The 27,581-nt window shown below is 27.5% G+C and overlaps 2 protein-coding genes across 4 annotated transcripts in view; both read right to left on the reverse strand.

The window, feature by feature from the left end:
* LOC147809964 (guanine nucleotide exchange factor subunit RIC1-like) overlaps positions 1-7,314 on the reverse strand; it is a 26,212-nt gene extending 18,898 nt beyond the window's left edge. Inside the window, exons 1-5 of one of the 2 annotated variants that reach the window (XM_087164718.1) lie at positions 7,174-7,314; positions 4,265-4,364; positions 1,977-2,048; positions 758-919; positions 616-678 (exon numbers count right to left, since the gene is read on the reverse strand). The gene's annotated coding sequence lies outside the window, so the exon portion shown is untranslated. Of the gene's footprint in view, positions 1-615; positions 679-757; positions 920-1,976; positions 2,049-4,264; positions 4,365-7,173 lie in introns of those variants that run through there. The other variant, XM_087164719.1, reaches the window with a different exon arrangement.
* The window catches only part of LOC147809965 (thioredoxin reductase 1, cytoplasmic-like), a 21,039-nt gene continuing 679 nt past the window's right edge, over positions 7,222-27,581 (reverse strand). The window contains exons 1-13 of one of the 2 annotated variants that reach the window (XM_087164721.1): positions 27,338-27,556; positions 26,987-27,205; positions 26,635-26,854; positions 26,276-26,495; positions 25,274-25,360; positions 25,110-25,186; positions 23,912-24,065; positions 20,980-21,140; positions 20,720-20,798; positions 16,645-16,757; positions 13,704-13,793; positions 9,834-9,941; positions 7,222-7,357 (exon numbers count right to left, since the gene is read on the reverse strand). In XM_087164721.1, the coding sequence (XP_087020847.1) occupies positions 21,105-21,140; positions 23,912-24,065; positions 25,110-25,186; positions 25,274-25,360; positions 26,276-26,347 (426 nt within the window). In that variant the 5' untranslated portion in view covers positions 26,348-26,495; positions 26,635-26,854; positions 26,987-27,205; positions 27,338-27,556 and the 3' untranslated portion in view covers positions 7,222-7,357; positions 9,834-9,941; positions 13,704-13,793; ... (1 more) ...; positions 20,720-20,798; positions 20,980-21,104. Of the gene's footprint in view, positions 7,358-9,833; positions 9,942-13,703; positions 13,794-16,644; positions 16,758-20,719; positions 20,799-20,979; positions 21,141-23,911; positions 24,066-25,109; positions 25,187-25,273; positions 25,361-26,275; positions 26,496-26,634; positions 27,206-27,337; positions 27,557-27,581 lie in introns of those variants that run through there. The other variant, XM_087164720.1, reaches the window with a different exon arrangement.

The raw sequence follows: 27,581 nt of genomic DNA on the forward strand, positions 1-27,581 counted from the left end.
TATAGTTGAAAGTTTTTCAAAATTTTAAGTCAAAACATGAGTAACAATATTATTGATCAAGAAAAAAATTAATTTTGATATTTATGCACTGCAATTTGTTTTAGAGCTGTTTGCCTGACATGAAAAATTGGTAGTTTTTAAGCTTAAATTTGAAAATTATTTTGAAAAAATATTTTATGAACTTTCAAAGTTTAATTTAAACTTAAAACTTCAGGACCCTTGTTTATAAAAATAAAATTTTAATTAATACTATTTCAAAAAAAAGTATCAAACCCAGTCGGATGTCTTGAAGTGAAAATTAACATATTTTAAAAATAATATTTGAAAATAGTCCTTGCAAAGCAATAGAAAAAATTTAAAAGACTTCTTTGGATAGAGATATATTTTGCTAAAAAAGTTTCACAACTTCCAAAAAAAGCTTTACAATTCAGCATGCTAACAAAAAGTATTTGAGTACTTTTTTAATGCATCCAGCATTTTGCAATTTTTTTTCTATACTTCAACATATTTGACAAACTGTGCAAGATTATTTAACAAAACAATTAAAATCAGAAAATACCCACACAAATTAGACACAGAGAACTATTTTATTTATGAAAAAAAAGATATAATTACTTTAGCTTCATATTGTCCATACTTTGATATAATCTGAAGCAGACAAACCAACAACGATGTCATCTAGAATAAGGAAAAGAAATTAAAACTGGACAACAATTAAGCTTTTATCTTCTCTGTTAAGTTCAAGTGGCATATTTACCATGACTTTTCACAGGACGCGCATTGCACTCATACAATCAGGGTTAACACGTGAGGATAAAGTGAATAGAATATCTAACGTGAGAATATCCATTACAAGAATCTCTGCAAAATAACCATTGCAAAACAGCCGCACATCATTCGATTTAGACACATGATAAGACTGAAACACAAAAATTATAATTAGTTAACATAGTATAATAAAGGACTTTAAAATCAGTTTGAATAAAATTAATTTTTATAAAAATGACTGATTTGTTGCCCATCTGCACCCAATGTTTTTTATCATCAACCACTTTAGCCGCCTTTTTATGAATGCTTAAATCATATGCAGTAATCTTAATCAAATATTGCAACCTTATTAAACTTGAAGTTCACTTGTATTACAGCCGTTTTTTAACACAAAAAATGTATTTTATTGACTTCAGATCTATATTAAATGTTATCTCATTTATTTAAAAAAATTAGTTAAATTTCCCACTAGTTAAAGTTAGAAAATTCTGGGGAAAGTGGCATTCATACATAGTGGGACACCATTTCTTAGCAATATTCGGAAATACAAAAATAATCACAAAATTTAAAGAGGTGAAAACAAAGTAACAAAGAATTCAATTATATGATTTCTCTTTGTCGCAAGGCATGCAACACCGACCATACGGGCACAGAAACGCCGAACGCATGAGATGCCGACAGAGAAGGGGTTAACCTTTCCTAGTAGAGCAAAACTCCAATTCCACATAAATTTGCTCAGTGGGGGGGGGGGGAAAGAAGATAGTTTAGAAACATTCTTTATCACTAACACCAGATCCATACTAATTTTCCTAACTGATGCCAACAATTTAAATGGAAAGCTAATGCATTTTACTATATGTATATCAGACAGTAAGCAATAGATTACCAAAAAAAAAAAATTTATAATGAATGATATTTTGTCTTTGTAGATACTGCTTCATAAAAAAAATTAACTTTTGCTTAAAGCTTAAACTTTAAAGAAAGAAATAACTAAAATATTAATAATAGCATACTACTTAGATATTGTGGATTCATCAAATTTAAATAGACCCACAATCAAAAATTGCGTTAAAATTAGCTTATACTCCCAATGAAGAGTTTCCCAACCTTTTAGTTTCATTTAATATCAGACATGATTTGAAAACAATATCTTACTAAAAATACATTTTAAAATGTGAGAAAAATTTCAAAATAATGAAAAGTCATACATGAATGGCTGTGTGAATATACTGCAACTCTCAAGACAAACACCACCAGTTACATCCCATAAAGACATCTCTCTAAATAGTCAGAATAGAGATATTAAATTAAGTAAAATGTATAAATATATATTACAAAATCAAATGTATGGAATTATAAATAATTTTTTTTCTATCCTTGAATTGAAATTTAAAAACATGAGTTGAAGATAAATAAATTCTAATAATCTTTGTAATTAAAATCCATATATAATGTCGAAACAAAAATACTAAAAAATTCAATTTAAAGCATGTTTGATTAAAAAATATCGAGATATTTTGAAAAATATTTGCAATAGTACAATGAATGAGCAAAAATATATATATATCAAAGTTACAATAAGAATGCTTAACCTTCCTCACGCCAAAACCATGAACTTTGGCAAGAAACAGGTTCGTATTTTTAGTATGGTACTAACAATATATCATATTTTGTTTCCTATGCGATACAATGAATGACCATAATAAAACACTTAGGATATTTTTACAAGAGCAAAATATAATAATTTTAACAAGATATATATAAATTTTTACAGTAGTATATGTAATTATATGGCATGTGTAGAAATTGACTTTCTTAAACCCTTTTGGATGCAAAAGGCCCAGTCTGTGTCGAAAAAAAATGCATATTATTAGTCGCTAGCAATTTAAAACTATTTATAGAAATAACAACTGGAAACTAAATGTACCTAAAACTAATGGTCCACAATATTTAACAACAACTATTTTTCAAATAACATAAACCTCAAGTAATAAATCTGTCTACTGTATATGGTGACAGTTGCTAATATAGTTAATCCTCATCTAACATTTCTTGTGTTGAGAAAAGCTATGTGTTTGCAATTCTTATTTTACCCTGATTGCAAACACAGCAAACTTATAGTAATAACTTTAACCCATAGGCTCATGTAGTTGGCTCATAGTGGGTCGCAGCTTTCAAATCCGTTATAACATTGCCAGCGTGAGAAGAACTGAGCAGCTGTAACTTTTTCTTAGTGTATTAAAAAGAAAATTATAATTTGGAGAAAAGACTATAGAGAAAGTATGTTTATTTTCTTAAAATTCAATGGTAATATAAGGTTGACTATGGGGGAAATATTAGTAAATCGATGGGTTAATCATGCAAGCTAAATTGTTAAATATCCCTTTAAAATTAAGATACAGCTTCCTAAATAAAAATTTCATTTTGGTAACAATAGTTTGTATTAAAATCTTATCAGTAAATGCTTAAAAAAACTTTTTTTAATAACTTTTGCATTGAAACATGAAGCACAAAATTTTAACACCGAATAAATATTAAAAAAAAGTTTTATTACACTGTAAATATAATTCATGCATCAATCACTAATTTTCAACAATATCATCTAAACATCACAATTTGAAACAACATGACACTTCACAAACCCTTCTGTATAAACTGGTCTACTAGAAAACTATAAAAGTAATTATTGTCTTATATTGTCTTCATGAATTTGACAGACTTGATTGCTTTAACATCCCAAAACACAAAGGCCATTACCTTCTTAAATGACAAAAATTTGACAAGTTGAAAAAGTTTTCTAAATCACTATGACTTCATGATTTATACAACAGTTGATGGCCTCATGTAAATGGATTATACTATTTTGCTAAAAAATCCAAGAAGAGTTTTATTTGTCAGCCAGAAAGATATCTTAATCACTTAAAAGCCTCAGTCATGCTGAAAAGATTTATTGCTGATGAAGATTTTAAAAAATTGCTTGAATTCATAAGGTGATAATGTTTTTAAAAAAGAAATAGGAGGTTATGGTACTTTTTAATCACAAGAAGTAATCTGACATGTAAGCACATTTAAGTCAAACGGCACTAACTTTATAAAGATTCCTCCTTATGTTTTAATAAATAATAAGTGAGTCTTCGTGAAATATATTAAAAATTATAAAGTAGTGAAAGGAAAACGAAACATTTTCCAATTAATAACTACTCTATACACAGGGTGTGTAGCCAAATCTTTCAACAAAAATTAACACCTTTTAAGTACTTTTTAAGCACTCAAAAATATTTTTAAGCACTATATACTTTAACAAAATGCAAAATAATTTTCAAAGACTACATGATTATGCTAAAATAATCACTTTCTGACAAAGAACTGTTTCTTGTTATTATATTAGCCATTATAAAAAGATGAAGAGGTTTTTCGTGAATATATTTTTTGCAAAAAGTATAGGAAAAAATTAAAATTTTCATGCTCAAATTAAATTAAATAATTTTTATCTTACCAAGCTTCAGAAGAGCTAACTAACAGTGTACTATCTGAAGACCATGAGTGAGACAAAGAACAGCAGCCTAATGGCCAGATAACAAGCAACGGGGAGTAATCTATAGAGAAAAACTAACATTACAAAGACAAGAAAAATCATAACAAATACAATATACAGTGAAAATTCGGTTCACTCTTGGGACAGAAAAAATAGCATTTTTACAAGAAGGGCACACTGAAAATGAAGACTAACACCATATACTTTTTTAAAAATAATTGTGATAATGTAGAAATAATAAATTTATCTGTAAGTAATACTTACAGGGTTGGGTTTTTGACATGAAAATGGTAAAAACCGTCAAAAACCTACTGTTTTCTTTAATTTATGGCATATAGTGGACAATATATTAATTTTACATAATTGCATTTATAAATGAAAGTTGTAAATGATTGCTATTGATTTTGCAACTATATACATGTATTCTTATAGAAGGATATACATTCATACAGAAATATAGTAATATACTTACTGATATTCATTTAAACTCAATAAAATCATAATTTTTAAGATACAAAAGTAATAGATGAAATTTGATAGATGCCTTTCTTTTAAATTTATACAATTGAAAAGAAATATGTGATAGAAAATTATTTTAAGCAGCTATGATGCACCATATCATTATGATATATTTTTAAATCAATTAACATTTTTAGACCTATTTCACAATCTTTAGATTGATAAAAATGTCTCAGCTCCTCAAGATAAGTTTGAGCACAAGTCAAGTTTTCAATTTTGTTTCCTTTTTTGTAAGCATCAATTGAGTATCAGTTTCTTTATTATCACTCATTACGTCAAGATTTGCGACCATTTCAACTATTTTGTCCATATTCAAACCATTCTTTTAACATTCAATATTCCTGTAAATGTTTCGTTATCATTTATAGTACAGTCAAATGAATCAAATTTATTAATTCAGAAGTGAGATCATCAGAATTTGTGTGATCTATGGCATCTTCTAGGAGAGTGATACCTGATGTATAATTTTTGAAACCTGCCTTAGTGAAGCAGTTTAAAATGATTGAGAAAAAATTTTTTCCAGGCGGCAATTGTTCAGATAGAAGCTTGTAAGACATAAATTTTTACATTTAATACTTCCTTACACCTTGCTATCCCATGATAGGAAATGTGGAAATGACTCTTTGAAGGTAAAACTCCTGTGAAAGACAAGACCTACTTGTAAGGCACCAGGCACTATGGACTTGATATTCCTAAGGAGTCAAGAGTCTGAATAAATGTCTGATTTATATGGCCATCTCCATGGTTATAATTCTGCTCTTTTCTTTTCCTTTTAATACAGCTGTGTACAAGACAGGAATGAATTGATTAAAAGAAAGGAATTTTCAATGAAGTGAAATGGAGAATTCAACTTGTGAGCCCTGATAACCTATATTGTTCAGATTAAAAGATCAAAAGATATTTCTGCCTGAAATATTTCATAGGAGCACTGTCATTTTCTCATCTTTCTTTTTCAAAAATAAAGGAAGTTGATAGAAAATGATTGTTTAGCAGGGAAATAGCTTACCAATATTTTTAGTTGTCCACAAGGCAAAATATTTTCATGCTTTTAAAAATGAGAAAAAGATATATATATATATATTTTTTTTTTTAAATTTAATAATTAGTTGTCATTTTTGAAACTCAGAAAAAAGTGGTATCTGGTGCAAGAGATTGAAAATAAGGTTCTGGAGCATAAATGACTGTCTGTGTTTAGTTACAGGAGTGTCCACTTTGACATGACAGGAGCGCCCACTTTGTTTATTTCTAGAAGATTTACTGGGAATTTTTAAAAAAAAAAAATTTGTAATGAGACACGTCTATTTCGTAGGAGTGTTTGTAACATGAGATTACACTGTACAATGATCAAAAAACTTTAAAAGAATCATTAATTAATAAACTGTAATCAGCAGAATGCACTAATTACTGATCTTATTAATTTGAAGGAGAACTAGATGAGAGGAAGAAAAATATATGGCAGTTAGGTAATGTATACAATACAATTGCTTCAAAAGACTTATTGCATCATTTACTTAAGATAAAGAATCTCTCATATCATAATCATAAGAAATCATCATAAAGAATCACTTTACTATTAAACTGAATACATTTTAAATTTAAGTCATTACTTTTAATTATCTCTAAAACAACAAAAAATTTTGTATTGATACAAATAAATTTTTATATGCCAAAAATAGTACATGCGATAGTCTGAGAAACTAAACAATAACAGTTTTTCTTTGTAACTCCATAACTGATTTTATATAGAGAACAATATAAAAACCTTTCTCTTTGTTTAGTACCTACATTATAAACTAAAATCAGTACTGCCATTGTAATTATTGTTTTACTAAAATTGTAGTAGTAGAATAACAAATAATCTATTAAAAGTAAGATTTTAAATACCCCAAAAAACTTAAATTTGTTTCTCATAAACAAGATAATGATCATATAAGAAAATAAATTTATTTTTCATAAATATACAATAAGTTTAAACATAAAAATAAACAAAACTGATATAATTGTTCAAAACTGAAAAGATATCACATAATTTAAACATGAGCAAATTTTACTCAATCACAAAAATATTAAAAAATAAATTACATAACTGTTTATACTTTTACAAAAGGAAAACACATTAAATAAAAATAAACACTACAAAAAAAATTATATTTAATTGCATCTAAAACAATAATGCAAAAAAGGAAAATGTAAGAAAAAAAGAATCCGCAAATTAAATTAATACTGCTTTAATTTGTAGACAATTAAAGTAAATGCAAAAAGTAAATTCTAAAATTGAATAATATTTTTTATGTTAATATGGAATAATAAATGCAAACCGATAGCCTGAAATATTGTAAAATTATGCATACCTGCAAACCTTTATCTGATGTTGATACATTCCAAACATAAATACGACCATCATTACAGCCAGTAACTAAAGTTCTTTGATCATGAGTTAAATGAATAGCAGATACACAGTGTGTTGGGGCTTTATTACCCCATAATACAGTAGGGACTACAAGTTGATTTGATATAGTCATGGTGGAACTGAACCTATAAAATATTCACAAAAAAAACTGATCTAAAGATATAAATACAAGCAACAAATTTTAAAAAATTTCTTTCTTTCATAAATATATAACAGCTCTTTTATTATTTTAAGAAGTCAAAATTAAAAATCAATATATATTATATTTTACATCGATTATGTGTTATAAGAGTAAAAGAGAATTAAACAAAAAATTCTTACAGTATTTTTACATAAGTTCAGTTTCACTTCTTGCCAAGTGAATTTTTCTTTAAGAAAAAGATTAATCCTTAAAATTTTATTCACCCTACTGCACTGAGGAGTTGAAAAATTAAATGCAAAGAAAAAAATATAGTTTTAAATATAAAGAAAAGAAATAATGTTTTTATTTTTAATAAACTAATCTATAGTTTTAGGTTTTAAAAATCATTAGGTTTAAATGCACTCAACCAATTAAACAATACCATATTTATAAGAAATGGATACATTGCGTTTGCAGGTAATGAGACAAGAAACAAAACTATCAACTATGATGCTTAATTAGAGTACGTTTGCAAATAATTCATAAAAACCTTAATATTGGCACAGATTGATTGAATACAGTCACATCTGAAATTTTTCATAAGAAACAAAAACATCTGTATACAAGAAAAAATACAAAGGAGCATTATTCCACAACAGTACCTATTCATACCAACTATAATTATCCAGGTGCCTAGACAAGCTCTACATTAAATAACTCTAGACTATTCTACATTGTATGTAAATTAAGTACTTGAAAAAAATAAAAAAAATATATAGCCATCCATCCAGGGAAAATTATGATTGTTTAATTTCTAACCCAATTCAAATTTTCTGTAGAGGTTAACTTTTAACTTACTCAATCTATTGCAGGAAGAAAAATGGATAAAATGTAAATTATTCTATTACCCTACGTCATTCACAATTAATTGGTCAAAGCTATTGATTGTATTATAGTAATCAAACATGAATAGAATAGTAATGAAATTACATGTAATTGCTGATTACAAACAACTTTTATTTGTTTTTAATTTCTATTTGAATTGTGGAGGAAAAATATCTCATAGTGATATAATTTAATTTCTTTTGAACCTTAAATATTACATAGCATAATAAGATAAAAACAAAGTAACTGCACACACAATCTAAAAGTGCCTGCAAGTTCACCATATTTTCGATAATAGAATAATTTTATTAAATTAGTTAACTATTTAATATTTCTATTTATTTGCGACAAAATATATATATATATAAACAAAGGTCTTTGCAGGGCAAATTTACTACCAGGGGTCTGTCCAGACATTTTGTGAAAGCCCCGGTTTTTGTAAAATTGTGAAAAAATTACTCGTAATTTGTGACTATAAAATAAGCGTTAACTCACATTCTTTCAATCAAGGTCCTGCTTTCATGAATTTCTGCAAATAGGGTTTGGTTACTGCAATAAACTTTTTCAAGGAGTTTTTAAATTTTAAATAGATACAAGACTATGCTCAGCATTGTAAAATTATAATAAAAAAAATTAAATTTTCAAAAATAAACAGCAATTGCTGCTTTAAAATTAGAGATGCAACATACAAATATTTGATATTTAGCTTATACTGCTGAACGCAAAATATTCATTTCGGATGAATAAAAGAAGAAGCGTCTGCCGATGACAAAACTTTATTTGTTTACATAATTTTCTTGTTTTCGCCCCTCGGAAGGGTTTATTCAATTAATAAAACAATAGTGAAGATAAACAATTTTGTGAAGGGTCCGTTAACGGACCCAAGTTTCTTCTAAACTACCATTTAGCATCTTCCATGGATTATTATTAAGACGTAATAGAAGAATTCGCTGCCCATCCAGTTTATAAGAAGAGTGCTTTTCCACCCCATGTCTGAGAGCATGCCGGGATCCCGAAACACCATGGGAGAAAAGGAGTGTCAGCCACCTGTATTTTTTTAAGAAATATTTTTTTCTCTGTGAAACTTTTGTCTGTATCACCCAGTTGAAAACGTTCACATAATGAAAATAACTTTCAGTGCTAGTAGCGTTAAATGCATGTTTTTATTAAATTCTAGTTGATATTTTACTATGGACAATGATTTTTAATTTTGGATACAATTTTAAGCTCAAAATTTTACAATAGCAAAATTGTTTTTGAATATATGGGGACAAATATATAGAAATTTACCAATTATAAATTATTTTCATTTGTAGTGACAATTTTTGAAAATATATTCTCACTTCACTATATTTTTGTGTTGATTTTTAACATAATTTTTAATTTTCACAAAATAGGTACCGCTTAAAAAACACCTAGACAGACCCCTGATATATATATATATATATGTGTGTGTGTGTGTGAATATATTAATACATACATATATGGCTTGCGTGTGTGCATCTATATTATCTAACTATGTAATGTAGATAACTCGGCACTGTAAAAATCATAACATGAAATAAAGTTACAATTGAATTCATGTTGTAACTTACCGAATTTGTATTTAGATGCTTAAGAAGAGATTTATTTAACTGTTCAATATTTTCATGATTGATTGTTCTCCAAATGAGGACCCTGTTGTCATCTCCACAAGTGACAAACTGCAAAAACAAATTACAAAAAAGGAAATTAGCACTCGAGTTATTATCAAGACAATTACACAGAGTCAGGGTGCGTAGCCAGATTTTTCCAACAAAAAATAGCACCTTAAGTACTTTTTAAGCACTCAAAAAATATTGTTCATCACTTTCCAATAAAAAAAATCATAATTAGGATTTGCGCAGCAATAAAAAATAGTTCTTGTTCAAGTTCTTAATTTATAAACATAAAATCAATAAAATTCAAATAGATTTTCAAAAACTTTGCACAATCATAAAAAAATAACCAGTTTCTAAGAAATATTTCAGAGAAAATTGAGAATATCATGCATTGTTTGTAATTTGAAACAACAATCCACACTGAAAAGAAAAAATCGATTTAGATATAAAAGATAGAAAATTAAGCTCGTTTTACAAATCCCAAATAAAAAGAAAGGCCCCTTTAAGGGATTTTAAAAAACATAAATCAAAAACAAGCACCTTTAAGAACTTTTTAAAAATGCTATGCACCCTGAAATTTTATAAACAGGGTTGCCACTCAAATCTGGAAAAAAAGGTTCCCTGTCTATAGTATAAACAATATATTAAGAGGAAACATAAAATGCAAATGTGTGAGCTACATTAGGATAACTAATACCAGTTTTAATTGCTGGAGAGAAACACAGAACAGTTCAACATACATAAAAAAATAATACAGCAAATGAAATAGTATAGTATAGCTGAATTATCTCTAAATAATCAATAATTTGTACTTTGAGAGGTCAACATTTTGTAAAAGAAGAAATCCCCCGTATTTTCCCAGTTTACAAGAAAAAATTATAAGTTCCCTGCATTTTCCCTGTTATTTAATATGATTTTTTAATTCCCTGTAATTTCCAGGTGTTCTCCATCCTCTATGTGGAGTGCTAACCCTGATAAAGAACTTATGGCAGTCAGGAATTTATTAAAGTGATTCTTGCATAGAAATAAACAAGTTCAAAATATAAAGTACTAATTGAATAACCTTATTTTTGACAATAAAAAAATAATAAATATATAATAAAAATAATAATAATATATAATAAAAGTAAATATATAATGAATAATAACAAAAAGACAAAGCAAATCATTTCATAAGTATGCAATTCTTGGGACTTTTCTTGGCAAAACTTTTGGATCCTATATCAACACATAGTTTCCCAAGGTGTTGGCAAATTTTGAAATAAATTCAATTGAAATACTTAGAAAGAGCATTATTAATCTTGTCTATTTAAATTTAAAATATCTAGTTAATTAGTAGGAATTATTAGTAGGACTAACAAAAATATCCAAAAATGCAAAACTAATTTTATTAGTAGGATTAACATCAATATTCAAAAATGCAAATGTTTACTAGTAGATTTGGCATGAAATCATAAATAAGAGATATGTAATGTACCAACAAGAAGTTTTGATTGCACTATTTAAGTCTAATAAATATTTTTCTGAAAAAAAAGGGAAATAAAACAAGTAAAATCACACTTAATATTCACTATTTGGTTTGTATGAGTTCATTTTAAGGAATGATATTGAATTTTAAGGATGGAAGTTCACATAAAAAGGAATAAAAAATTTTATGAAGCATAAACTATTTAAAAGGAAAATTATACTCCATTATCAATCTCTTAAATTAAAAATGCTTTTGATTTCACCAGTTAATTTATTATATTTTACTTTGCAAAAACACAAAATAAAACGTAAAATTCAAAATTCGGTTCTTAAAAACCTACATATACAGGACTACCAACTACTATTACTTGTAAAAGCTTTTATAGGGTAGTCATCATCATCAATGGCTCTACAGCCCAGGGTGGGCCTTGGTCTCCTCACGAAGTATTTTTCCAAGCTAACCTTTTTCCTGCTAGTGTTTTCCAGTTTTCAGTTTTCAAGACAATCTATCTGTCTCAAATTCAGCCTGCCTCTTTTTCTTGTGCCAACTGGTCTGGCATTGAAAACTCTTTTTGTGACACAGTCTTCGTCCATTCTGATAGAGTGGCCTTTTCATTTTATTCTTTGAAGACACTTTGGTCTCAAAAATTTAAACTTGAAATCACTAGCAAGAAAAAGGTTAGCCTGCAAAAAACTTCTTGAGAAGGCCAAGGCAAACCCAGGGCAATCCAGCCATTGATGATGATGTTCAGAAATGTTTGTTCAACTAAATTTTTTGATTGGGAAAAACTGGTTCTTTGACAGGAAAAAATTAGAATGTAAAACTGGTTCTTGCAAATACTGAGTTGGTCAATGTCTGCAATGTCTCCATCACCTAAGTTTACAGTAAAGACTTGTAAATGAGCAATGCTGAATATTTAAGAAATATTTTACCTCTAAAATTTCAACCAAGTTTTTAACCCTTTCAACCCAAAAGGAATATAAATGTCTCAAAGATCAAAATTTATTCTCTAATGGATAAACAGATCCCAATTTTGCATGGGTTTTTATGTTTTCAGGTTTCTTTAGACTTTAGCGAATAACAATATGACTAAAGGAATTTGGTAACACTCTAATTTTCATAATGGCGAACTTCTGTTTGCGAGCATGTCAGTCAATTTTGCTTTAATATGTGTATTTTCCAAGTTTTGAGGTAACAACTTTTTTGAATTTTGAATACAACTATATTTTTGTCATATTTTGGGGGAAAAAATTGTTTCTTCATATTAAATATAGTTTGTCTAAAGTAAGAAATCCCCTAGCAAATTCATCTGGACCCGTGGGGGTGACCATGGTAACGAGGTATAACTATTTCATGTATGGGGTCATTGTTTACAGGGGTCTGTCTGGGTTTTTCTGAGAGGTACCTATTTTGTGAAAATTTAGACATAATTTGTGAAAAATGAAAAATTATATTAAAAAATCAACAGAAAAATATGGATTTATCATTTCTTACGGAATAAAATAAAATTTTAAGAAAAAGTATTTTGTGAAACTACCGTTTTTCCTAAAGTTGAATTTGTGAAGGTACCGTTAAAAGGGTACTAAATTTGGCCTGGACAGACCCCTGGTTTAGGACAGATTTTGGAAGGGAGATAGAAAGATGGAGGGGGGAGAGAAAGGTAATCTTTTTTTCGGTCAACTGTGTTAGCCCTTGAGTGAAGAGAAGCTAACCTTCCTGAAATGAGCTATTCTTGCTCCGATAACAGCAGACAGCCTCAGACTTTGTGGCGGGGAAGTTCTAATTGCAGACAAACTGTAATAATTGTGCCTATTTAGTATCAGATGGAGAAATTTTGACACATTTTGTTTTGCAGGAGATAGTGTGCCAATCATAATTACCATTGGGGCAATATATCCCATTTGTGATACAAACATAAGACAAAATTTTAGGTTTTGTTTTGATTATTTCATAACAGCAACTTCTCATTTCTACAACATCAGGTAAGACAACTTCTGGTAATAATTCGATGCAGTTATATTATTTTCATTCCCATACAATATAGGTATTTTTACAATATTCAAGACAATTGAGATAATATTGCCGCAGGAGATTTCCGGGAAAACTTTCAACTCATAGTACACTTATTTTAATATGTCAGCATTAGCATAAACTGATTCTAATACTTAAATTTCAATGCTGCAAAAATCGGGTGGAAAGGGTTAAGCACATAAAATTTGCTCATTGCTTACATCTCTTTAAAAAAATAATAATTGAAAAGAAATACACCGGCTTACTCAGCAGTTACCACCCTTAACGTAATTTGCTGGAACATGAGAAAGAAAGACATATATTAATACACATAGAAAATAACATACTTTTGTAACATCACGCCATCCCCAAGTTACTGTAGTAACTTCAGAAGAATGTCCCGGAAATTCCCATTTTGGATAACCAGGCAGATTAACCTATTAAATAACAATAAATACCTCTATTATTGATCATATATGATTAAGAAAATATGATTAAGAGGAAATTATGCACGATTAAGAAAATTAATTAAAAAGGTAAGAATTCTGCTAAAATTGAAAACACAAATTGCAACTTTTCTTAAATATATGTATATAACTTTTTTTACTTTATAGCCTTTTTTTAAAACAATTATATTAGGAGAAGATTTCTTGTTTTATTCAATTCCTACTTATTAGTTCTCCCTTCATCTTGTTCTAAATTTCAATCGTTAACAAAATACTTTTCATTCATTCACTCAAATACATTTATTTTAAACTTGTAGTGGATAACGACACTTGATGTTAATAGTTTTTTTTTTTCAAATATTAATTCATTTATTAAATAGGGATGTGCAAAAAACGAAATGGATATTTCTGATGGATCAAGCATTACTCATTGTTTTGAATTTTACGATTCAGTTTTTGTGTATATTTTAATAATAACATCAGTGATAATTTCTAACTTATAGCTCTACTATTGATAAAGACAAATAGAGAAAAATTTAAATCAATACCTTGGTTCAACTACGGCTACAAACATTAGGCCTTAAACCAAGGGGGGGGGACAAGTTTCTTCCATAGTGGAAAAAAACTGTGCCATAAGAAACAGGTATCTTCTAACTCAAATAGAATAAATGGAAGGAAAAAAAACTTTTTTAAAGAAATTCCTAATCAGTTTTTAATTGCAATTTAACTTAAATAATACTAGTAATTTTCATTCTCTTTAATAGATCTTCTTTTAAATAAGTGAAAATTTAAATTGAATTAAACTTATTAAAATTAAACCTAACCAATTTCTTAAAAAATTAAAACTACAAATAACAATTTTTAATAATCAAATACTGTTAAGTATGAATACTCAAAAACTACTCTTTAATATATGTTGATTTTAAATCTCTATATAAAACAGAAATAAATAAATTGTTTCTTATTTAAGTATTTATGAAAAAATTGTTAGTTTTCTGATACTATATTATATTGTATTAAATAAATTATATTACTATTTAATTAATTCTGTTCTACTACAGTTAATTCCTGGAATATTAAATTTAAGCTTGAAATATATCTATGATACTTATTGCAGAACAATTCTATTAGTTTTTTTTTTCCATTTCATCCAGTTACTTACAGTCCTGGAAGAAGCAACCAATAAGATTTGTTTTTCTGAACTTATAACTCCATTTAAATCTCCCCATAGTATTAAAATAATTACATATTTTATTTCACAACATAACATTTAAAGTATATTTAAAGAAATATCAAGTGTTAATAGAGTGCAACACAATTATTAAGAAAGAGCTAGGTCATGTATTCACATGTTTGCACATAAGCATCTCAAGACAATAAAATAAGGGTAATAATGTTTAAGAACATATTATTCACATACATACACTAACATAACGCGGTTAATCAGTAATACGTAATAGGAATAAAAATAAATGAAAACTAAATTTTCCAAATTGCTTAACATCACATTCTGAACGTTTAGATGAAATTTCAATTTTTAAGCCCATGATTGAAATCCAACTGCATGTATTAAAAACAAATTACCTCTAATAATAAAATCTAACACCTCTGAAAGTGAAGCATTTTTAGTCTTGGAATAAAAATTAATTTTATCAAATTATTGTTTATATATTTTGCAGAGTTAATTTTATTGGAGTTAACTTTTATATGCATAAAAAATTAAAAATAAATGCAGCATATTTTTAAAAGCAAAAATTTTAATACATTCTACATAAATTTATTCAATATTATGTAACTAAAGAGTTTCATTATATAAAAATAAAATAAATAAATAAAGACTATATTTTTTGTTGATTAAATACATTATCATTAAGTCAAAAAAAAAAAACTAATTTCAAAACGTGTTTAAATAATTTACATAGCTGCCAACATGGATAGGAAAAAATCCAGTAGATTTTACGAAATAATATAAATTTCATGATAATTGTCGCAAAGTGTACTAAATATTTTACGCATAGGGAATTTTAGGGATCAAAATAGAAAAACTGCCATATTTTCCAGTTATGATTAAAATTAAATGAACTTGAAATGATATGTATAATGTTAACTCATAATTTTGAATAGTAAATAGGCATTTAATTCATCAAAGATAGTTAAAAGATTATTTAATTAATTTTAAAAGCAAACTCGGAATGAAAATAAACATAATATTTTAGAACAAAAAAATTTTTTAAACTAATATTTATAAATGAGGCTTGCTTCATTATGGATTAGTAACACTTATTTAAATATTCAAGCAAGCAATTATCTGCATAAAATTTTTATTTCAGGTGGGATTTTTTAAGAAAATTTACCCAATTTTAGGGAATTTTCTAAAATATACAAAAATCAGGATTTTTATGAAACCAGTTGACCAGGAGAAACTGACAAAATCCAGTAGTCTACTGGAAAAACCAGTAGAGTTCGTAGTTATCAATCTAATGTTTTAAGAAGCATATCATAAATTTAAATAAATAAATGAATAAAAAAAGTGGAAATAATGCTTATTAATAAGAACTATTTCATAAAATTACATTGCTGATAAGGAAAAAAAAATAATAGCATCAATGAATTAAGTTTTCGTAATGCCATATAATGGATTGAAAAAGATTTGTGTTAAAATGAGTGATCATTATTAATTGCAAAAACTCCATGGACATTCATAGCTGATTGTGAATTTCCCTGAAAACTCTAGGTTTTCCCTTTGAACACCCAGAACTAAGTTATTTTTTTCCACCTGTCTTGACGTTTTGCTTAAACTTAAAGAAATGTCGCAGATAAGTTAAAATGAAATAAAACTTACTTTCCAAACATAAGCTTTATTGCTGCTGGAACCACAAGCTAAGCATTGATCATCAGCACTTAATGCTAACTTTATGTAATAGGTATTACATTTGAATCCATCATAAACAGTTTCTGTTAAAATACAAATGAAATTAGCTATATTTACTAACTAAAAAAATTTTAAGAAAGGAGTTGTTAAAACTCCAGTAAAAAATTACAATTACGGAAAGAATAAGTTTACATTTGGTTATTGTACAGTTGGCAGTAGTTTTACGTGTTTGCAATCAGATACAATTAAATTTTAGAGAACATAGTACTTCGGGAGAAATCCTTCATAAGTAACTCTTTACAGGAATTATTTAAAATTTTGTATAGAAAAATAGTGTTCATGTGAACTTAGAATAAACCATAAAGTTTCAAAAGCTGGAGAAAAAAATTTCAAAGCATCAAAATGTAAACAAATTACAAAAGGATTATTTAGGATTTATTATTTACAGGGCTGGAAATCCAAAATATAAAAATTATGGGAAATTTATGAATGCTGATTCTCTAATGGAAGTAATTTCTAATACCAACAAGGATTCTAAGATATACAATTGGTTATACAGAGTGCATAGCCAAATCTTTCAACAAAAAATAAACACCTTTTAAGTACTTTTTAAGCACTCAAAAAATATTTTTAAGCACTATATACATTAACAAAATGTAAAATAATTTTTAAAGACTTTAGATGATCATGAGAAAATAACTAGTTTCTGACAAAGAACTCTTTTCTTGATTATTATTAGCATTATAAAATGAGCAAGAGAGTTTTCGGTTCGATATCAGAGGGTGAAAATCTGAAATTGAGAATGTCTTGCAAAATGCAACAGAGTTGCACATGAAAAGGCAATAATCTCACCGAACGCAGCTCAGTAGACGCACATGCGAACTCGCAAATATTTAATCAAACATGTAAAATGATGGCGCTTTCATACGCTATGGACCAACTGCACATCGAAATAGATTGCGAAAACGTTGAATAGAATAATGTGAAATGCACGCTTTTGCATTGAGGGGATTTATTTATCGACTACATCAACCTTCATTTATTAAAAGGTATCTCAAGATAGAATCAAGTGTCTTATATACTAGTGAATTGGTATTCAATATTTAGAGTGGTAGTTACGCCACAGCATAATACGTGGCGAAAATCGACATGAGAATGAAAAAAAATCTCATTTTCGAAAATGGAAAATTAAGCACTTTTTGAAAACAACCAATGAAAAAAGCACCTTTAAGTACTTTTTAAAAACGCTACGCACCATGATGATTTGCCTTTATGGAAAAAAATACTTTCATTTTTAAAAATCCCAAACAATGAATTTAAAACTACCCACAATTTATATATATACAGTGAAACTTTAATTATTCGAAAGGCTGTAACTTGAAGTTTTGATAAATTAGCATTTTCGTAACTTAGTCATTTAGATAAACTAGTATTTAGAAGTATTTTAGTCACTCCAGAGAAAATTTCAGTTTTAACACAAAATTTTTATCAATTACTCGAAGCTCTATAACTATTTTTTTCATGATAATTAGAAGAAATTTGTTCTTCCCGAATTCTAAAATATAAGAAAATATACATAAAAGATATTTTATTTGAATGTGAATTATTTTAGTAAAAGGTATTTATAATAAATCATTTAAACCAGGGTTTCTCAAAGTTTGGGTCGCGACTTCGCACTGGGGCATGGAAAAATTATGCAGAGTAAAGAAAAAAAATTTAAAATTTCAATATTTTACAACAGACATGAGGCATAGTGGCAAAGTTTGTATTTGAGAGAATTTTATTCTACCAAATTAAAACACAATTTTGACTGAAAAACAAATTCTCAAAAATCAGACAGCCCATTAAACGATAGTTATCAGAGTAAATAGGAAATGTTTTGTAAAACATTATTTTAAATAAAACTGTAGGGGAAATTTTAAACTAAAAACACTGTGTTTGGGGTACATATTACGCTCAAAGAATTTTTTGCATCTCTGTTAATATGCATGTGAGAAGAATCTTAAAAGAATCAGAAAAATGCAAGCAGTGTTTTTGTAATCATTGTGCTAATAAGTAACAAGCTAAGTTCTAATCATTGCGCTATATCTTTAGTGGTTTTATTTATTTTGAATTTATAAGGGTTCTTTGACCTTATGATTTATGCAATGACATTGACTTCAGTTGTTCTGTAATCTTATTTCCATTATTATTGTATTTATAAAATTTTTAAAGGCTTATATATTCTGAAAATTGTCATGGCTTGATATGTGCACAGCTGTATAGACGTTGAATATAACTAATTTTTATGTACTTTTTTCGTTTAACAGAGTTTCCACTCTTTTAACAAAGCAAATATTAAGCATAAAATACAAAATTGTATTACACTAACTACTAGAAATTTAACGCTTTAGGGTCTGGAAGTGTTTCAGGTTTACTTCCCACCAGGTATAATTATAAAAATAATGCAATAAATTTAACTGTAAATATGACAACACGCAGTATTATTGCCTTATATGCAACATTGTACCCAGTAAGTAGAAGTTCCACGCCATGTTTACTGCATTCTTACATTCACAATTTCAAGTTGTAGAATACATTAAACTCAATTTTGATACTTGTTAAACATATTCTTGAATAATAAATAGGTTAGAAACCCACAAAACAAAATGTAAATATTCTTGAATTAATTTTAAAACAAAAATGGTCTAAAATTATAGAAAGGTTTCAAACTAATTATAAAAAGTTTAAAAGTATCTTATTAACTATCTGTCTGAATTTTTTGTTATTTAAAATAAAAGTCAACACAACGATTCAAAATAAAAGTCAAAACAACATTTTTAAAAAACTCAAGACAGTTTCTGATGCAATACATACTAAATTTTGTTAAGGGGAAATGGAGGGCGGAAAAAAGTAGTGTAATCCCCCGATTTGAAAGTTTATGAGGCATATTTCTTTAATTCCCAACGACATAATAAAAGAAGGGGGGAAATAACAGTCAACACCTTCAAATAAAAAATTAAATTAAGAAAAAGTTTATCAAAAATGACTTTAAAAAATGGTGCGATATCACGAATGCTAACATATGGTAACAAATCTGCCAGATATGTGAATGAGCTAAAAGCTAGTTGCTTATTGTTACGTTAAAGATTATTTTTTCCTCATCCTTAGGAACTTTTAATCATTTCCCGTTTAGAGGCAGAGAGTGTGTCACTAATTTTTTATTTATGTGTATGCATTAATTTGTATTAAAACATTAATATTCATCTGTTCTATAGATATTGGGCTATATTAACTAGGTAAGTTTAAAAAGGTTATTAATTTAAAAAGAAATGGTATATATAATACAAGGTCCAAGGTTTGCACCATAAAGATCTTTCATTATAGTGCATAATACTCATTTAAATTATCTCAGAGAAGAAGACTGCCAACTGCTATGATTTTGGCACTATTGATAATCGTTTATGAATATTCACAAAATAACACGGACATTCACAAAAAAAACTTGAAATGTTTGTGCCTGTGAGAACTTGATAGTTTGGTGTATAAGTAAACATCCTATTTTTTTATTACAAGATAGTAAATTTCTGGTATAGCCTTTAAATTAATAGCTGTATAGTATGCTTTAAAAGTTTTCATTGTGTAGTACATTTTGGAATACTCTTGAATAAATTATCTTAACTTTTCTTATTCTTAATTTTCAAATTATTTAATGGAGTAGTAGACATTTAAATCCAAAGCTTTCAGAATTTTTAGTAATTTCACGAACATTTTAAAAGCCTCACCATGAAAGAGCTGCAACAAAGTGGCATAGCAGATGAACTTTTAAATTATTTATAAGTAGTGTTGTGTAAAATAAGTTTAAGTGAATAAAAAATAATATATTAAAGCTTAAACTTAGCTACCACTAAAATAAATTTTGTAAAAATTTATTTTAGTGGCATTAAAATAAATTGTAAAAGCCTAGAAAGTACTTTTCATAGAAAATTGATATAAAAAGGCAATGTTAGTGGAGTTAGCAACTATAATAATAATAAAATTTTAAAAAAATGAAATAAAGACTTACATTATCAGTTTTAAGGCATAGTTTTGCATAACAAACACTTCCTTCTCTACAGTCCACTCGAGAGGTTAGAATGGTAGACCTGTGTAAAATAAATAAATATTTGGTAATCGTGAAGTTGGAACTACAATAGAAAACTATCTTGTGGACAGAAAAGGAGCAATCCTGCCAATAAATAAATAAAGTTGTAGAGAATAAAACATAAAAAAAAAATCATCCCTGCAAATGCTGGTTAATAAAATAGCTAATGGTAAAGCATATACCTCAATATTTTCCTCTCCATAAGTGTCTATTGCTCTTTCTTCAGAAAATCCAATACATCCACACTCTAAAGGAGTAAATATTTGGCCTAACTCAGCTATAACTATTTCTATATAATTTCAAGAAACTAGATCCAAAATAAATTGAAAAACCATAGAACCATCTGTAAAGAAAATATTTTAATATAGTTATAAGTCAGGCACGATTGTCATGCAAAAATAATCATAAAGTATTTTTTATAATTATAAATTTAATTAATATTACATTTAACCATCTTGTTAACAAATACAACCCATGAAATTTTTCTCAGTTTAAATATATTAGAGCAAATTTATTCTTTCACATCTTTCTACAACTCCTTTATAGATTTACATAAAAATTTATACATTGAAATTTAAGGATAAAAGGTTTGCTGCAATGTTATGATTTTATAAAATAGTCATTATTAAATCACTACCACCTACACATCTTTTATTCTAAAACTTTAAAAAAAAATTTAAAAAAGAGAGAGAGCCTTGATAAGAATCAAAAGCTATCACTAGCAAAATCACAGATCCCTCATCCATTCTTGATTTAATATTTCATAGTGCCTAAATTTACGTTTTTCTTTTCATAATTTTCCAGCAGGAGGATGTGTACTGTTTTGAATCTATCCCCTTTTCATTATTAAAACAGGGTATACAGCAAAATTTTTCATAAAAAAAAATACCTTTTAAGAACTCAAAAATATTTTTAAGTACTGAAAAAAAATATCAAAAATAATGTATGCGTATCAATAAGAGATAAATAACAAAAAGTTTCAAACAGCTCTATTTTTGATTATATTAGCCATCATGAAACATTTTATGCACAATTTTAAATAAATTCAATATTCCGTTGCGACTTCTATTTTTTAATTAATAATTACTTTATTCGCTTTAACAAAAAATTATTTTAATTTAAAATTGTGAAAATTATTATAAATGAAATAAGTGAAAATTATTTAAAAATAAACACTCAACAAAAATATTTAATTATTATTATTGATCATACCGAATTGATAAAGATGTGTTCAGAATTAAACAAACTGAGAAAACCTTTAATAAATTCATTTTACAAATGTAAACTAGTGCATGGTCCCTGAATTTTGTCTGGAAAGTGAAAATGTTAAAAACTCTCACAATTAAAAGACCTTAATTAGTTCTCTTTTTTGAAACAAAACTGATAAAAGGAGGATGAAAATTTTGAGGTGGTGAAGCTCCGTGATTGTTCACTGCTCAAGCCTCTCATAATTCATCTAATATGTAAAAGGATTGACTTTTCATATGGCACAGACAAATGCAACATTACACTGAAATGTAATGCGAAAACTTGTGAACAGAACATTACAGAAATTAAGCTTCTTGTCCAATTCATAGAGACAATTGACAGGGCAAAAAATAATCCTATTTTAAAAAGAAAAAAATAAGCATCCAATACAAACAACAAAAAAGCACATTTAAGGCTTCTAAAAACGAAAATAAGCACCTTTATACACCTTTTAAAAATGCTAAACAGTCTGAAAAATACTAAATTTTTATATTTCTGTTACTTAGAAATGTAACACTTTTTTGTTTAAAAAATAAATAGATAAAACTTATATCTCAAATTCCTAGTCCAAAAATAATCAAATATAATTTCGAATATATGGAGTGCGATTACTACAGCAGAAACTGGATACTCTTTCAATCAGCATAAGTTGCGAGTTGCTGTATCTGGTCCATTCTCTTGCCATTTGGCTAGCAAGTATTTTTTGTTGACTGTTAATAATTGTTTGAGACAGCAAAAGGCTTATTCAAACAAGCATTTGCTTGCTAAAACAATATGTTAGAGATAAAAATTAACTAGCTATGCTATGTACACAATAATACAACAGACCAGAAATAAAACTAAAGCTTTATCAAGGTTGCCAAATAAGTGATTTCTTTTCTTTCTTTTTTTTTTTTTTTTTGAAAATCAGGCAATTGTTCCTCTTTATAATTAACATTTCATTTGTGCGTTGCAAGAACAGTATAAGAAGCATATTAACTTATTTATGAATAAAAAATTAACTGTAATATTCAACTTCTCCTTTATAAATTGGTACTTTTTTAATCATGGATTTAATCATTCTCAACAAAAATCAAATACCATAAAATACTTATAAAGTAATCCTGAAATTTTAAAGAAAGTATTTTAGTAAGGAGCGATTAAACTGTATAGAGATTACAATCTGTAAAGTTACAAAATCAACATGTTTGCCATGACATTTGTTAAAGTTATTAATAATCATATTTATAGAAACATTGTATAAAACCAAATAATTTAATTAAATAGATTTTAGAAATATAATTATAAGAAATAAATTTCTGGAATATACATTAGATAACTTATAATGCCTGCATTTGTTATATGTTTGCTTTTATGAAAAATGTCAGCACTATAGCAACATATGTAATCAATAAACAGTAGACAAACAAAATAAAAAAAGAATGGAATAAAAATGAGAGAAATTTCTTACGAAACAAGCAAAAATACAAAAATTTCCTCAATCTTTAAATTATCGAAAGAAAAACAGAATCATTATGAAAAATAATGTCTATACTCTTATTAAGCCCATCATCTTTCTGGTTTGCATACTTTACTAACTGGGAATAATAAAATAAAAAATATTTGCTATATATGATAAGAAAATATATTCTTATAAGAGAGGGTAATGGGAAGGAGCACTCATTTGGTATTGATGGAAATTGCAGGGGACACTTGTTCAGTTTAATACAGGACATGCACTCTATTTACTACCAGTACCAATCTGTTTAATAAATATACAAATTAGATAGTCACAATTTAATAAAATAATGTTTAGTTAAACATATCACACATATATTACCTCACAAAATCTTGATAAAATAATGACAATTGAGAAAAATAATATACCTGGGTAGAACTATTTCCATACAATCGACGAGTAAGTAGCAACCCTGCCTCTATTGCAACAGGAGTTAATTCTCGCTTTCCCACCGAAATATCACCAACTGCATATGTGTATGGAATATTAGTTTGTTCATTCACAACACGAATTTTACCATTTCTAAAATAGAAAGTTATAAATGTAAACAATTTCTGAAAAAATTCATACAAATCATTATAATCTGGCAAGGTTGGCTGATTTAAACTAAATAAGTTTTAATTTTTTAAGAAACAAAGTTTGATTTTTTTAAAAACATTTTCAAAAATTTAATTTTTCATTATTTATTTAATTGAAATAATCTCAGTATAAACAGAAGATGTCTAAAACTTCTTTTAAAAAAATAGAGTGTCACCAAACTTATGTTCGGATAGTTTTAAAAATAATCTAAATAATGTAGTTATTGAATGGGTTAAGACAAAGAGTGAAAGAATTTTTTTTTTCCATTTTTTTATCGAGATAAAGATACATTATGACTGCCACAACCAAAATAATAAATAGGAATGAAGTGCTATACCGAATACTTTTATACTAGTACTTTATAGTCCCTTTGAGCATTTTCATTATATACTATTTTAGTTAATGCAGCATTACATTAATAAGCATACTGTAAAATGTTAAGCCCCATTATATTGAAATAAATGAAAAAAGTATTTTATTTTTTATTGATTATTACAGCATTAGAACTAAAATTCATTTTTAGTATTTTATGTAATGCATTGCTTAATTTAACATTCTAATTTAATTCATAATTGAAATCATGATTTAAATTAGCTTATTTAAAAAAAAAAAATCAGCAATTTATATCCATTGCTTAAAAAATAATTAATTGAAAAATTTACATACTGATATAAATAAATTATTTAAATTTTAATCAATTTAAATTCTAAAATTTTCAAAGTTTTAAAATTTTTTGTTATTAAAAAGCTTCAGTTAGAATAATCATGTTAATATTTGGCAGTTTAATGAACTCTATAAATTTTGAGTTTAAATTCTAAAAATTTTATAATGCTTACAAATTTTTCAGATTGCAAAACATTTGCGAAAATAGTATAGTCTTCAATAAAAAGCAATATTTTACATGATGTAAGAACTTTAAAAAAAATTGTTATGACTTAAAAAAAATGCAGTCATGAAAAAGAAAATAAATAAATAAAAATTACATACTTGGGTATAACTTTTACACCAACAGTTTCTAATCCATTGCCAGTAGTACAGAAATCACCACCAATAGCAAATAATACCTGAAAAATTTGTTGGTAAAAAATTTTACAAAATAGCATAACAAAATGAAGCATAATTGTATCAAGACATCAAGCACGATTACTTACTATATCATATTCATCAGCAATTTCTTCACCTGATTCCATTATTCTAATTACTCTTAACATGTGTTCAGTAGATTCATTTTTCTCAATCTATAAAATAAAACAATTACAAACATTGTAAGAAACAACATATTTTGTACACATACAAATGGTCCTTATTTTTAAGAGCAAGTACATTGAACTAATAAAAAAGAATTTAAAAACAATTTATAATACACAAAAGAATAATATTTCCATAAAATGTAGATCAAATAAAAAAAAAAAACTATTTCATAGGAAAACAATACAAAGTGTACAAAAAAAATTTATTTATTTCAAAAGTATAATCAAGTTATGAATTTATTCCTCATAAATGTTCAATGTGCAAAAATTTTGTTATACAATATAAATCAAGGCTGAAATATCCTCCTTACCGAACTTTAGGTACCATGTCTGTATCGATGCTGGAAATTGCCGCTGATACTGGCTTAAAAATCAATTATGATTTTATTACTTGGAGATTCTTTACTAACCCTCACAGGAAAAAATTACTTAGAGTGAAATCTGGGGCTGCCAAGGCATGAGTGAATTGTTCGTGGTAGATACATAACCAATCGGCCCCTGTATTAACATGTTATAAATAGTTGTTTTTCAGCCCCTTTTGTTGTCACATAATTGTTAAAGATGATTGGACTCTTTAGTGCCATTTATTGACCACCATTCAAAATTACTTATAATACTTCGCCATGTATGTACATTGTTAATGAAAACATTTATTTCATGTTGCATAGTAAACCTACTAAGCAACATTGGAAAATTGGATTGAGAAACATTGACAATTCTAGGTGAGCCTCAATAAAATTGGGTTTTTATTTGCTCTATATTTCCTAAAGTTATGAATTTGGCAGGCCAAGCTTCGAACTTGGAATTTTGTTCAACAATTATACTAACAACTAACAATAAACTTAACAATTTTAAATAATGTTGAAGCTTAAAAGCCATTTTAAAATCTAAATGTATATATACCTTTGTGGGAACACAAGGTCTGAGAAATTTTATGCCTTCCCCCTGCATGTAGTTGCCAATTCTTTTAGCCATGTCTTGATCGAAACCTCGAAGCAAGATAGAACGAACCGTGACATCCAACCCAATTCTTGCTATAAATTCAGCACATTCCAGAGTAACATATGAAGCTCCAATAACTAAAGTTTTTCCAGGAATTTTCTCCAAACAGAAGAGATCATCACTAACAAAGAAAAAAATAAAAAAAATGAAAAAAATAATATAGGAATAACCTTTTGTAGGTTGATATTACTCCTCCCTTTAATAGGGCAGGTAGAAGCTTAAAAGCCATTTTGAAATCTAAATGTATAATGTATATGTACCTTTGTAGGAACACAAGGTCTGAGAAATTTTATGCCTTCCCCCTGCATGTAGTTGCCAAATCTTTCAGCCATGTCTTGATCGAAACCTCGAAGCAAGATAGAATGAACCGTGACATCCAACCCAATTCTTGCTATAAATTCAGCACATTCCAGAGCAACATATGAAGATCCAATAACTAAAGTTTTTACAGTACTTTTCTCCAAACAGAAGAGATCATCACTAACAAAGAAAAAAATAACAAAAATGAAAAAAATAATATACGAATAACCTTTTGTAGGTTGATATTACTCCTCCCTTTAATAGGGCGGGTAGAAGCTTAAAAGCCATTTTGAAATCTAAATGTATATATACCTTTGTAGGAGCACAAGGTCTGAGAAATTTTATGCCTTCCCCCTGCATGTAGTTGCCAATTCTTTCAGCCATGTCTTGATCAAAACCTCGAAGCAAGATAGAACGAACCGTGACATCCAACCCAATTCCTGCTATAAATTCAGCACATTCCAGAGCAACATATGAAGATCCAATAACTAAAGTTTTCCAGGACTTTTCTCCAAACAGAAGAGATCATCACTAACAAAGAAAAAAATAACAAAAATTAAAAAAATAATATACGAATAACCTTTTGTAGGTTGATATTACTCCTCCCTTTAATAGGGCGGGTAGAAGCTTAAAAGCCATTTTGAAATCTAAATGTATATATACCTTTGTAGGAGCACAAGGTCTGAGAAATTTTATGCCTTCCCCCTGCATGTAGTTGCCAATTCTTTCAGCCATGTCTTGATCAAAACCTCGAAGCAAGATAGAACGAACCGTGACATCCAACCCAATTCCTGCTATAAATTCAGCACATTCCAGAGCAACATATGAAGATCCAATAACTAAAGTTTTCCAGGACTTTTCTCCAAACAGAAGAGATCATCACTAACAAAGAAAAAAATAACAAAAA

This window comes from Parasteatoda tepidariorum, chromosome 5 (genome assembly GCF_982258835.1).
Source record: "Parasteatoda tepidariorum strain Cologne lab strain chromosome 5, Ptep-v5.0, whole genome shotgun sequence".
NCBI classification, from domain to species: domain Eukaryota; kingdom Metazoa; phylum Arthropoda; class Arachnida; order Araneae; family Theridiidae; genus Parasteatoda; species Parasteatoda tepidariorum.